The sequence below is a fragment of the Monopterus albus genome, unplaced genomic scaffold, assembly GCF_001952655.1.
Source record: "Monopterus albus unplaced genomic scaffold, M_albus_1.0 scaffold214.1, whole genome shotgun sequence".
Taxonomy (NCBI): Eukaryota; Metazoa; Chordata; class Actinopteri; order Synbranchiformes; family Synbranchidae; genus Monopterus; species Monopterus albus.
This window is the reverse complement of record NW_018128094.1, coordinates 88,673-103,475: the sequence shown is the minus strand read 5'-3', so window position 1 is coordinate 103,475 and position 14,803 is coordinate 88,673. Positions and strand designations below refer to the sequence as shown.

General features: G+C 39.6%; 1 protein-coding gene across 1 annotated transcript in view; it reads right to left on the bottom strand.

The window, feature by feature from the left end:
• The window catches only part of sorl1 (sortilin-related receptor, L(DLR class) A repeats containing), a 108,361-nt gene that overhangs the window by 29,587 nt on the left and 63,971 nt on the right, over positions 1-14,803 (bottom strand). The window contains exons 10-18 of the mRNA XM_020619076.1: positions 13,806-13,923; positions 9,498-9,571; positions 8,283-8,371; positions 6,419-6,597; positions 5,006-5,192; positions 4,005-4,133; positions 3,280-3,365; positions 2,259-2,431; positions 1,058-1,189 (exon numbers count right to left, since the gene is read on the bottom strand). Of these exons, the coding sequence (XP_020474732.1) occupies positions 1,058-1,189; positions 2,259-2,431; positions 3,280-3,365; positions 4,005-4,133; positions 5,006-5,192; positions 6,419-6,597; positions 8,283-8,371; positions 9,498-9,571; positions 13,806-13,923 (1,167 nt within the window). The remainder of the gene's footprint in view (positions 1-1,057; positions 1,190-2,258; positions 2,432-3,279; positions 3,366-4,004; positions 4,134-5,005; positions 5,193-6,418; positions 6,598-8,282; positions 8,372-9,497; positions 9,572-13,805; positions 13,924-14,803) is intronic.

The window sequence follows — 14,803 nt, the reverse complement described above, 5'->3', positions numbered from 1 at the left end:
GGTCCTGGATTCTGGTTCCAAGGTCGGGTCACTAGTCGGTCATACCGCAGGAACGCGATGTCTCCCCTCGCCCTGGCCTCCCTTAACCTCGGCATCAACTCCCTTCTTCTCTTCCTCACAGACTCGGTGTAATCTTCATTTATATAAATATTAGATCCTTTAAGCTTCTTTGCTTGTTGCAGTATGTGTGCCTTATCTTTCTCTTTCATCAACTTTACCATCACCGCCCTCGGCCCCCGCTCAGAAGGTTTCCCGACTCTGTGAGCTCGCTCCATCTCAATTTCTTGATGAATTTGCAGTTTCTTCTTTAATATTTCCTTCACCTTACATTCCGCATCCGTCCAGCTTTCTCCAGCTGACTCCTTGATTCCCTCGAAGATCAGGTTTTTTCGCTTGGACTGTACTTCCAAATGCTCCATTTTATCCGTTATGGCTATTAGACTCTCACAAGTTTTGTAGACATCATCCCTTGTTTCCTTGGTTTGTATTTTCTTATCACCCATGGCTGCTTTAATCACATCCACATATCGTTGGGTAAACTGCAAACTGGTTTTTATCTCCTGTATTTCTCTGGTGATGTCGTCGAGTCTCTTGTTATTTGTCTCCATAAGTAGTTGCACAAAACCTTTGAAGTTGTCTTGTTGTTGGCTCAACAGTGCGGTGTACATCTGCTTCTGCTGACTCAACATCTCTGTTACTTGTGCCGCTGAAATATAATCCTCTTCTGCTTCAACATCCTCGTTCGCTTCTGATTTATTAGCTCTCTTCCCCCTTGGAGGCATTTTAATAGTTGTAGAATTTGTTCAAAGACTTGAAAATGTAGAAGATGTGAAAAATCGTAGAACAGACAAGAGGAGCAGTAAAGACGTCTCTTTGTGTTCAGAGAATCAAATTAGCTGAAGAAAATTAAAAGGATCATTTTAGCTTGATAACAGCATGTAAAGTCTGGATTAGTCAAGCTGCATTTACAGAACAGAGCACAGTGGCAGATGCAGCAGTAACTATAGTATGTCTACACTGGTGGTGTTCTGAGTACCACACAGCACTTCTCCTATACCTCAATCTTCTGCGCTCCAGCGTCGACCCAGTAGAGCAATCTACTGATGGGGTCAAAAGTCAGGGCCTCCACGTTCTGCAGGTCTTTCCTCACTACAACCTCCTGGCCCGTACTGCCGTTCAGACAGAGACGCTGCAGCAGAGAAGGAAACAGTCAACACGACCACCTTGGGCTAAAGAGTAAAAACTAGGGATGTAACAATACCAAAAACACACGGTACAATACTGCCAAGATAAAAAGTTCATAAAAAAGCCCTTTACTAAATAATAAATCAGCTCTTTTGTATAATTTTCCTTTTAACTTAGTGCTCCTGCTTTTTTATTAAAATAAAAGTAGCCAAGCATGTGCAAACACTTGGCATGAAGAGTCTTTGTCAGTGAATGAACTGATGAACTGTTTTGAACTGTCTGTACAATTGCAAAACAAATAATGCAGCAGTCAGTAGCAGTGCTTTTATGAAATAAAATATTACACCAGCTGGACAAGCCACATAAAGGTGAGATTTGTGCTTTACTGGAAGTGTTTTCAAACATCATGGTCTACTTTTTTTAAAAGAGGAAAGACTTTGAGGGTGGTTACTAAGTGGTTGTTTTTGCATTTGTGCATCTGGTCTATTTGCCCATCTCCGTTAAAATGCAGCTCACAACTGTGTCCTGACAATTTTTTCGAGATGTATCCAGACCGTCCTAAATGGGGATAATATTGCTTCCAGCAGAATTTGCAAATAGTTCAGCACTGGTCAGTTTCCTTTCCACTTGTGTCATTTCTTGAAACAGGAAAACTGAATTGCTTGCCACAGAGTTGCTGTAGAAGTTGTCTGCTATGTCAGTTTTCAGATTCTGCGACCTGAACACAGTTATACTAGTGAAATAACAATAGTTAATATCCGGGTAGATACCGTTCTAGTCCCCCAATGGTATCGACAAATTTTTCTATTGTGATATTGCAGAATTACAAATATTGTTACATGTCTAGTAAAATCTGATAAGATGATTATGCTGCATAAACATCAAGCAGTTACAGTTACATTCATTTCAGAAGTAAGCAACAAGCTTGGCAGGATGATATTTTAGTATAACCATGTCTAATAAGCAAGCCGCTCTTGAATCTCTGCACTCATACTTCTGCTTCACTCTGATCTGCATCATTGAAAATTTACTGTTAGTCTGGCTGCCTCCCAGAGGAACTCCTTTTAACTTACCTGTATGGTGTCCAGTGAGATGTCAGCCCAGTAAAGGCAGTTCCTGTCATAGTCAAAGTCCAGAGCCACGGCCTCCCTGAGACCGGCCAGGGGCAGGGCCTGGTCTGTGCCTGTGGCCAGGTCGTACCGATGGATGGAGTTCCTCATGGCATACAGGATAAACTCGTTACTCTCTACAAGAATATAAATGACGTAAGAGAAGAGACACTTAATACACATTTGAACTATACTTTTAAGTTCTGCCAAAGGGTCCTCTAAAAAGTACTGAATTAAGGGTCTGAGTGCTTCTCAGATTTGAGATTCTGATTTGCAAAAATTACAAAAACATGTTATCACTTTGTCATTATGGGTTATTAAGTCTAGCTTCAAGAGCAAAAGCAGCAACTGTATCCATTTCACATTAAAGTGGCAACACAAAGTGTGGAAAAAGTGAAGACGTCCGAATTCTTTCTAAAGCCACTGTACAGTACTGTACATACTGTAGGGCCAGGGACAGCACAAAGCGCTACACTCCCAGAAATCTCCTCAGGACAACCTCCCTTGATAAAAGCAAATCAATGGGGAGCATTGATCAGCAAGATCCCAGTCCACACCCCACATTCCAGGACTGTTTTACCATGTCTGACCCTAAAGCCATTTGGGAGGTACAAAGCACAGCAAACAGCAACACTGCAACAGGATTTACCCCCAGACAGTGAGAGAACAGGCACATCTTAAGTCCAGGTCTCAATCATCATACACAACTGAACAAAGAGAATGGCATCCATAATCACAGCTAGTGAAAATTCACATCAGCAGAAAATCTCTACCATGTGCACCCTGGAACAGAATGTGCACCATGGCCTTACACACACAAACACACTCAAGACTCTGTACTGGCACCCCCACAGACACAGGTCATTCAACATGTCTGTTAAATACATTATGCAAAATCTTCACAGGCCTCATGGCAGCTTTAAGTGTGGAAGCCCAAAAGAACAGCATCCTTAAAAGTATTTAGTGTAATAAAGTTCAGGTTTACCTCCGACAGGACATGGCAGCATCTCTCCATCCAGCCTGGACTCCACATCTCCTCCATTACAGCTGTCCCCTGGTACCTTTCTGTAGCTGCAGGAGGAACAGAAAGTGTGTTCTTCAGTGGGACACTTGGTGGTGCTCTCAACAAACATCTAACGATGGCACCATACTGTACATTGCCTTCAGAAAGTATTCAGACCCCTTCACTTTTGCACCCATGTAGAGTCAAAACTTAAATCAAATTTTAACCGATTATCAAATAAATGACTTTTATTATATTTGCTTCTAACTTATAAGCACTCACCAGACACTTTATTAGGTACACCTGTACAATTGTATGCAACACTTCCGCCTTAACATCTGTGTTTATTAGACTAAAAATGTTTTTGTTTTTAGTGAAATTGTCATAAATGTACAAACACAATGTAGTCCAATACTACACCGTCTTTAACCATGACCTCAATAATAAACATATATTTGAATGTATACATTTATTACAATTTCACCAAAAATTGAAACATCTTTTTTTTTTTTACTTGTTTATTGCTACATGAAATACCATGTTTACAAGACAAAGGACATAACAGAAAACAACAAACATTTACAAAAGAGACAACAGGAAATCTAATTTACAAAAGCAAACCTACCAACCACTGCCGTGATTGATGGTACAGACATAGTCAGAGAAAAGAATTCAGACTGCACATTTTTCAGATAACAGCAGCTTACCCTTTGCTGCGGCGGTACGTGGTACCGACAGGACATGGAACCGGAGGGGCATAGAGGTCACCTACAAACTCAGGGTCAGGCACACACACCTGCAGAGACAAGTCTTCACTCAGCTTGAAGCCGTAGTCACTGGAAAGAGGACGACAAGAAGAAAACAGCCAGTTAATTTATGCCTTCTGATAAATGGAAACACCCGTGGTGCATTTCAAAACAGACTTGTTATGAGTTGTGATGGGAGGAGTCTTGGATTGCCAATAATGAGATTTTATTAAGAGTCAGACAACCAGTCAGTGCCATTTACCCCACATATGACAGGGGTCCCACCCACTTCATTTTAATTTCTAACTCAGCTCTTTGCCAAGTCATTCTGAAGTGGTGATGAAACATATGCCTCACAGACCAGTTAATAATAATTATTATAATAAATGTAATGACAATATTGTGGACAGAATTGTGTTTTTGAATAGAAATATATAAATGAAAATATGTACTGAAAAATCTTTGTACTACTGACTTGTAAAAAGCTTCAGTGAATATGAAATGGTTATACTATACATACTGTAGGTGTTTATAATTCACCAGATGCAGATGAGTTTCTCCTCTACATTGGTTTTGGGTCACAGTGTGTGTGAATTCAAATCTAAATCATGTGAGAGAAGATGAATCTGTCAGGTGGACACTTCAAGTGACAGTTCAAGGATGATCAGAGTAAACTGGACACCCCTGAGCTCTGTGTAGGATGTCAGCAAAAGATAACATCATTATGTTTTTTGTTTTTTTTTTGGGTGGGGGGGGGGTATGAATGTAGCCTTTTAGAACACTAAACCCAGCCTACTGGAAGCTTTGCTACAAAACACTGATGTTAATTTATAAAATCTACATAATGCAACCTGGGCCTCATCTACTGGCAGGTATAGAAACATGGCTATTTCTATCTCAGACATCAGTGGGATACGATAATGAAATGGCACAAATATGAGTGTTTTGTGTGGGTCCCTAACCATTCATAGTCCTGGCGTGTGCAGGAGCAGTTAGAGATGGTGATTGGCCGATCAAAGTCTTCCCCGTTAAAGCACGTCGCGTGAGGAGCTCGTCTCTTAAACGTTATCTCTCTGCCCAACAGACACTCGTTACCGTGCTCATCTGAGGGAGACCAGTGCTTGTAGTCAGCCTCAGAACATGGGACACCTGGACAAATAAGAAACATTGTCAATATCTGGCACTGACATGGAAAGAGAAGGAACTGCTAATACTCGGTGTGGCTCTCTTCTAGCCCAGAAGAGGAGTTTCAAGTGATGAAATCTGGTAACCACACTCTTGAAAAAACCTGAGAATACATGTATTTCTCTCCTTTCCAAGTGCAATTAGTACAAATTTAGCCATAATTTGCATGCAGCAATTTCTGCTATACACTTGCATCACACTACTAACATCATGTTGACCAAGCACCAGGCAACTACATATACTGTATTTATTGTAGCTTCTTTAACCTAAGTAGGTTACTGTTTTTGTGTTTCAACACTTCACAGTCTTTACTTAAGAATGTTTTTGCCTGGAAAAAAGTACAAACCTTTGCCTACCTAAGTATCAAACTGGTCAGATGAAAAGAAATTTGAAATTTGACTTTATTAACTCATTTTTGGCGAAGCAATCGGCCCTGTAAATTTTATTTGAGCTACATTTTGCCAATTTTTACATGGCAACAAAATCTACATGGTAATTTCTTTATGTTATTTCAGTGACATTATTGTAAATATGGCAGTGTTATCCAAAAAGCTAACATCCCATGGCCATACCCATGGCCATACCCTAAAATAACACTGAAATGCATAACACAGAGTATATAACATGAGTTTGCCTAATTAACCATAAAACATTAAACTGAATGTGAAAAATTTGAATTTCCTTCCATCTTTTTCATTGTTGGGTGCTACAAGATTTAAAACTACTTATAATTTCTTAAAAAACAGTTTCACTCCAATCGGTACTGAATGTAATCCATTGTTACTTTAACTGTAGTGTGTCTCAAAGACAAACATATCCAATTAAAAACAGTCATCTTTTTTAACTTACCAAACAGCTGATTTGAGGCACTATTAGCTACAGCTGCTGTATGGCTAACAAGTTATGTAGCAACAGTAGTTAATAGCCAAAAGGCTAAAAGTCAGGTATGGAAATGTGTTACTATACAGTGTAAACTAGCCGCACAGTGTTATTGCAGTATTGATATGAGCTAACCAACAATCTAATATTAACAGTATAATCATCTTTACAGTGACGAAATTAGTAGAAATTCAGTTAAATATTCTGCTGAGTTCAACAAGTAAAACTCTAGAAATAGCTGCTGTGAGCTACTTGGTCTCTAACATAAGAGCTGCCCACCCCTCTATCCTCCTTCTCACTGCCCAACCTACCCAGAACGTCAGAAGTGTTGACCTGCAGGATGAGCCAGCTGTGTCTCTGGTCGGCATAAGAGCCGAAGATGGTGAAGATGGTGCTCTTCTCCCCGGGCTCCGTCAGCAGCTGGTAAACATACACCTCCCTGTCTGAGAACGCAAAGTTGGTCCAAGTCTCACCTTCATTGGTGCTGAACCTGACAGAGATGTGGACAATTATTCAACTCATCCCTTCAGTAAATGATAATGAAGTAAGCATTTTTGACAATATTTCAATTGTTTTCATGTGGTGTTGACAGCCTGCATACTTGTTGTGTAATTGGCCAACACCAAGAAAAAAGATGTCATCTGAACAAATAATAATATGGGAATATAACAGGCATTTTATCACAGGCAGACAATAAAGATGTCATGATATACTGTATGTACAGTATTGTACAAAAGTTTTAGGCCACCATTAGATTTGTTGTTTTAGCAATGTTATGATGACTATATTTATTTATCAGAATAGAAAGTCACTTTCGGCTTTTCCTGTTTTTTAGGGGTCGCCACAGCGAATCGTCACACTGACGCAACCCTGATTCGAACCCGGGCCGCAGCGGTGAGAGTGCTGCGCCTTAACCAAGTTGGAGAAGTTGGAGACAGGTGGACGAATGAGTGTAGCAGCCTTCAGTAAAACATGGTGGAGGGTCTGTCATGGTTTCAAGACAGTCTCCCCAAAAGAATTCAAGCTGTATTAAGTACAAGCAGAAGTCACACTAAATACTAGCTTTGAACTGTAGAAGCCATTTTTGTTCTGAAAACCTTGTGCTTTTTAATTTTGTGTACATATATCTTGTATTCTCTGGTTATATATATCTTAATAAAGAGACTGAAACAGATCCGAATTATCATTACAGCCTTGCTAAAACAGTGGCCTAAGACAGAACAGTACTGTTGGAATCTAGGCAAAAAGCCGGTTACTGAGTAACCAGGATTAATGAGGTCAGCTGTTTTCACATTACCATATCACCTGCACATAAATACAGTGGAACCTCGGTTTTCGTATGCCCTACTTTTTGTACAATTCAGTTTTGAACGACTTTTTTCGTCAAACGACTTTTTTCAGTTTTCGTACAGTTGATTGGTTGGTTCAGCGTCCTTAGTCCGTACCAAACTCGTCCGCCTGCCCGCCTGACTCGGCCACTCATTTCCCGGAAGAAATAAGTGAAGGGAAGTAACCCCAGACAAGGCCTTGATACGTGAAGTCCTTATGGAGGGGGATTCCCCTTCCAAACAATAACCTCCCCTCCTCGCCGTCTTCCACAAGCCAACAAGAGTCTTCAATAAAGGTAAAAGTGATGTTAAATGTTCATTTATCGATTTCATTAGTCATATTTATTTCTCATTGTTTTCTGTATGTAAAAATATAGTTATTCTCTATAAAATGTATTTTTTGTTAATATTGTTGGGTGTCTGGAACGGATTAATTGGATTTACATTATTTCTTATGGGAAATATTGCTTCAGTTTTTGTACGATTCGGTTTTTGTCGGACTTTTTCGAATGGATTAATCACAAAAACCGAGGTTCCACTGTATACAGTAAGTAGTCTACAGTGTTGCTTTTGATGCATATATTACATCTTCTCTATAACAAGATGTGTTGCATTCACACTGTCTGCTCCTGCTGACAATTGAGCACATACACTGAGGCAGGTACCATTTATATGCTTCACTCCCCTGTTTTCCTCAAATTGTTCAGGGACAACAAGTGGAAACCTACCAGCAACAGCGAGCCCTCTGAGTTTTATGTTTGAAACCATTTTGTTTAGGTAAAACCTATTGAATGCCTCTTTTATTTCCTCCATAGGCAAACGATGTAAACAGGTCATTTGGACTTACTTGAGATGTGTGGTGGCTCCTCCTTGCGGGATAGCCATCAGGATACCACCGTGGTCACCCCATGTGTAGAAATGAGGACCTGCCAGTGCCTGGATTAGAGAAAACATGTGCACAGTGAACTATCGAAAAAATGTGTGCACATTAGGCTAAAAAATATTTAAAATATTTAAAAAGAATCCTTAATTTATCTTGAAGAGCGCATCTAAAGACATTTTAAAGAATTCACACAACAGCACCTTTACTGCTTTATTTCATGAGAAAGAAAGAGGCGGCCCAGTGCAGCGGTGTGGCTCATTGCTGTGTTTTAAAATAGTTTTTGGACAACAAAGGAACTCCATGGCACAGACGAACAAGCTAAAGCAGGTTCCAGATTCAGAAACATTATGGCGAGTACTCAAAATTCATTGCTGGAACTGGATGCTGTAGTTGTGAGTCATGCAGGATTTCACTGACAAAAACAATAAATAAATACTGTATATAACTGATAAACAGGTAAGGTTTTATGTACACTTTTCCCAGTAAATGAAAGTGTCCATTTCATTGGGTTTTTAAAGCTTTGCAAAAATGCCAACCCTTTAGATTGGGCAGATCATATTCCAGGTAGACTACAGTCCTCCCATTTGGGAGAGGCTACATGGAACCTCAGAGTTAGTAAATTCAGTCAAAACAAAGAGAGTGATTCTATGAATCCTTAAGCTTTCAAATAATTTTAAGCTGCAATAATCAGTATGTTTAATCTACATGTGCCACACCACACAGACAAAGGCAGCGACAAGCTGACGAACATAGTAGCAGTTAAAGACCCAGATATTATTCTCAGGGGTTGGTGAATTTACATTATTCATTCTTCTCCAATGCACCATAACAACTTTATGAGGCCATAATGTGTCAGGTGTGTTTAGAGCTTCTTCCACTCCCCCAGCACGGCAAAAAAATCAATTAATGCAGCCCCTAAAGAATATGTAAAACATCTTTCAAATACAGGTTAACAATCATACAAATAGGGTATTGTAGTGCTTGTTTATATCTAACTGCCTGCTTCTAATGATTAATGATGCAACAACAAAACAGGAAATGGCAAAAATGCAGGTGATCAACTATGTTTTTTCACATTTGTAGGCACTAAATTAAATTCATGGCAACATTTCAAAAACAGCCTGCTTGTGACCTGTCCATTTTACAAGCCGTGTCATCTGTGTGAGACTTTGTACTGACCTCTCTCCACCGGGCTCCAGCACTGCTGGACACGTACACGTTTGGTTTGTTGGCCAAGCTCTTTCCTACAGATCCTGCAATCAGAGGACAAAAGGGTTTTTTACACATTATTCACATTTTTCCTGAATATTACAAACTTAGGGTGGAAAATTTGTAACCAAACAACTGAAACCATGCAGTAGTGCTCTGTATTGTTTCATGTCTGTGGCCTTTGTATGTGCTGACAAATCCCAGCAACAGTATGCTGGTATTTTATAAGGAAGATCACCATGAAGGATCTGCTCAGGTGATTCACAAAGAAACATACTGAAAATTCACAAAGAAACATACTGAAATCACAACGGGACTTCCTCTTTATTTCATGTTCACAGAAAATTTAGACTAGGTGGGATATTTACTAAATCTATCGCAAATTACTGTCAGCTGCACAAAATATTGCATCAAAGCAAAATTTTCAAGTTTAGTGGTATGCTTACTAACACTAATGATGGTGGTGTTCTTTTGAATGCTTGTAAGGACCTTCTGCCTGGATTGTGCAAATGTGGACTCAGATGGAGCATAGAATTCAGTTTAAGTTAGAAATGGGACAATATATCGTGATGCAAAAACATCACAATATTGTATTTTGTCTAGCGATATATATCACGTGGCCTCCACACACCAGCAATTTATATTTTTTGTAAATCAGAAAATCTAACAGAATGTAAGTCAGTATAGCTGGTTGTTCTTTACATAATCAAACCAGTGCTAGAAAGGGGGAACAAAGATGAATAAATTACAAGTATTGTTGTCACTGAAATTTTAACTCTATCGTGACTGATTCAAATAGTACACACCATATCATGCATCAAATCATAGAGAAGAAGTCACACTATCCCATCCCTAGCGTAAGTCACTACTACTGAACTTTAATATTTATTGAAGAGACTGAACTGACTACAGTCCTCCCATTTGAACTGCAATCACAGAGTCTTCCGCCAGCCAGCAAATTAGGCATGGTACAACCTTAAAGCCTGTAGGAGTCCTTCATGTTCTCCTCTGGCAAAAGATAGGATTAACCAACACCGTCTCCTTCTTCAGATGTCTTCTTAATGCTGGCAAGGTTTCAAATGAATAACAGCTGTGATGTTAACAGCAGGGCTACAAATTTTACAACTGTGTTCTCCTGACATTAAATATCAGCCGCAGTTCCCTCTGCTGCAGCGGTGGTAAATCAAATGCTCAGGGTATTTGTATTCTCGCCTCCCATATTTTACACACCTGAACAGGAACACCTTAAAAAACATACTGCATGAGACCAACCATGCAACTGCCAACAATGCTGCTTTTTTGATTCAGGACCTCAATTACAACTTCTTAAAAAATAAAAACACATGCAATTTCACTCTTGTAGCTGTTGATCTGTTTTAAAATTTTCACCAAAGTCAGTAGCATTCAGCCTCTGGGGACCACAAATGGATGTATATAATTTCATTATAATTTTACAGTTAAAATGCTGTTTGTAGCACTATGTATGAGAAAGGCTTTTGTTTCAAATGAGTCAGAACATTCTCACCATAAACTTCCAATTATGTTCTTTAAAATAAATAAGAAAACTGTGGAAACATGCTAGAAATATCACAAGAAATAAGACGTCTCCTCAACCGTCTGTACCGACGACGTTTATAGCACAATCTGTATGGCAGTAGTTGGATGTCAAACTTTGTGCCGTATTATCATTCACGCTGCACCTAGCTGTGCCCTGTATTCGCCAACACTGGTAGTCACCAAAACTGTGAAATTTGTTGGACTCACTGACCTGCACCACTTTACAGAGTTCAGGCTTGGTAAATATAGCCGTTTGTCTTAGTATATTTCTAGGATGATTTAAACATGCACATAACAAAAAGCAAAAAAAGAAACAACTACAGGGAGAGTTTGTAGATGAGACGCTGAAAATAGAAAGTTTGGAAGTGATGCAGGTTTAGCCAGATAAAGTAGGAAGAGGCGGAGTGGGTGGAGAAAAAAAAAAATCAGTCCTGTATCAAATCTCATTTCAGGGTGAACGGCTTCACAATGTGCAGATTAAAAGCAGACAAACATGGTTGTTGAGTCTTAGTCAAAGGTTTTAACAACAGTTGTTACACGTAGTCTCTGTGTAAGACAAGATACAGACTCAAATAGTAACACAAGAACCCAGGGACATGAGACAACAAGAAATGTCTGCCATTGCCCAGATGTGAAATTGGCAAGCACAAACAGACTGTCACAATTTGTGCATGTTTTTAGGGCTTACTAGTGTATCAGTCTCACAGATACTGATATGTTTAGACTGCAACTTCTGATAGTAATGCAATATTATAATGGAACCTTGTCCTGACAAATGCTTACAGTGGTGCAACTACATTTTATACTGTATGTATATATTCAATTCTTTTAAGGGCATCTGAAAAAAAAATCCATCCAATTCCACCACTTTGGACCTTGGAACACCTAATGAGTATGGCTGTATATTGACACAAAATGTTTTGACACTGGTGCCAATATGTTACTTAAGTTTTTGAAATACCTTTTTTTCAGCAGTTTATTTTGGGATGGACATAAATGTGCACATTGTGTATATTTTACTTCTAATGACATACAAAATCCTAGACATACCTCTACATATCTGAGCACTATTTCAGGAGACACTCCTATTGGCTGGGTAGAGGGTAGGAACAAAAAGCCTATATGGGTCATTTAGGTCTGAGGTCTTGCTGCAACTCCTGCATGCAAATGTCAAGAAAGTAAAAGTCAAAGGAGGCTGGCTCTGAAAACAGGACAAGGATCCAAAACATCCCTGAAAATCTAGCTTGAACTACTTCAAGAATCGCAAGCATCGCGGAGCTTGAAGTGATCTGCAAGGGATAATGGGTAAAAAAAAAATCCTAAATCAAGAATATCAATACTCTGAGCTAGTTACAAAAAGTGTCTGCAGGCTGTGATGTCTGCTGGGGGAAGGGGGACTTACCTTTTATTTTGTGAATATCAGTAACAGTGTGCAAAAATGTAATTAAAGGGTCACCGTTAATGTTTGTCTGCCGCAGAGGTTTTATTTACTTCTTTTCAATTAAGTGAGATGACACTGACTCAGACAGCCTTTTATACTAGGGCAGATCATTCCAGAGCCTTGAGGCTCTGATGGCAAAGGCTCTGTCCCCCTTAGTTCGCAGCTGAGACAGTGGAACAGCTAAAAGACCTCTGCCTGAGGATCTGAAACTGCGCAAATGTTTATATTAGTTAAAAAGTCTCAGATGTTGGCTGCAGTCAGGCCATGAAGAGCCAATATGAAGAGGCTAAAACATAATCATAATATCCTATGGATATACTGTATATTTCATTTAACTTTAATAATACATTCAAACTGATTTAAGAGTTAAACACAGAGGAGTTCATGAGCAGTTTTAGGTTGGTGTGTATATAATCATGTCTGTATAGTCTGTGCATGTGTGCCTGCCAGTATTCATGAGCGTGTTTAACCCGTGGAGTGTGCACTGGGTGCTGCAACAGTAATTAGCCCATCTGTCTCAGAGTGATAATGGAGTGAATTGCACTACTGATTGCCAGTCGTCCCTCCTCCCTTCTCTCTTGCTCCCTCTCCATGCCCATTATCTAATGACTTTAATTAGAGAGACTGGCTGGGTGTATGGGAAACAGTCTCCTAGACACTGGAGAGTATCAACAAATCACTGCTTTCCACCAGCTGTGAAGAGGCAAAGAGATTTCAGACAGCAGGCAGGAGCACTGCTTCAGCAGCAGAGCAGAGAAAAAGATGAATCCACCTGTCTGTAACATGCTGAAACATGACTTATTCGCTTACACTTTTCTGCATATTTGAGAGGAACGCTACACAAGTTCCTATTACCTTGTTCACAGGATGCAACCAAATTTCCTGTGTTATAAGTAATGCAGGAAGAGGACATTTACTAACAGTGATGACTCAACCACTAAAGAAGACTGACTTGTGGGTTTGTATTGCTTATTTCCTGTTTATGACAAACTTGTCTTATATAAGCATTATAAGAATGGAAATAAACTGCTTCAGGACAGGTTGAAAATACAACTGTGGGTTAAACGTAAGAGCACACTGAGACCTAAACCACTGCCATTCTGCTAATTTCTGTGGTTCAAAAATGCTTTGATGGAAATTCAAATGTGGTAAAATTTGGCACTCATATCAAGTGAATCTTGATGTGAACTGTACAGACTCCATCAGTCCACCTGAACTTTTCAGCATCCTGGGTTTTCTTAAAATATTCTCTCATCATGATACTGTGCATACTGTCCCACCTGTTGCCAAGATGACTCCTGGTGCAGAGTCCTTGGATAAAATTGGCATCCTCCTCAGCTGGATGTTGAACAGCTGGCTCCAGCGCTGAGCCAGGTGGAGAGAGCAACCTTTACTGAGCTGAAGGGGAAGGGAGGAGAGTCAGATGATGCAACTGGTTGTTTGTTTCAGGACTAATTTCTACTTTTCCACTAAAATACATCATAAAAATGTTCTCTTCCCAACCTTCCTATTCTATGTGCTTATACTTCCACCTAGAAGTACAACTTTAGGTACAAGATTTAAAAGAGTTATGTCAAAACTGGCTGCTACAGTATAAACTGAAACAACTAAGGAAAATGCTAGTTGCATTACTGTCTTGGTAACTGCTCTACTGAGTGGAGCTGTATAACTGATGTTGCTCTAAGCAGGGAGCTAGCAAACAGTAGGCTAGTTTACTCAGTAACAAAATCCCAAATGCATGTTGCAAACCAGAATTTTCAGGTTTATAGTTTTGTACTGGCAGGTAGCAAATGTTAGCTTAGCAATACCCTGCCAATTTTTTTTTTTTTGCATGCACCAGTGTCATTATCTTGTTGTATTTATATTTTGTTTAATGATGTAAATGGGTAGCTACAGTATATCACAGAAGTGAGTACACCCCCTCACATTTTGTAAATATTTAAGTATATCTTTTCATGTGACAACACTGAAGAAATGACACTTGGCTACAATGTAAAGTAGTGAGTCTACAGCTTGTATAACAGTGTAAATGTGCTGTCCCCTCAAAATAACGCAGCACACAGCCATTAATGTCTAAACTGCTGGCAACAAAAGTGAGTACATGCCTAAGTGATAATGGCCAAATGGGGCCCAAGTAGCCGTTTTCCCTCCCTGGTGTCATGTGACTCGTTAGTAGTACAAGGTCTCAGGTGTGAAGGAGGAGCAGGTGTGTTAAATTTAGTGTTATCACTCTCACTCTCTCATACTAGTCACTGGAAGTTCAACATGGCACCTCATG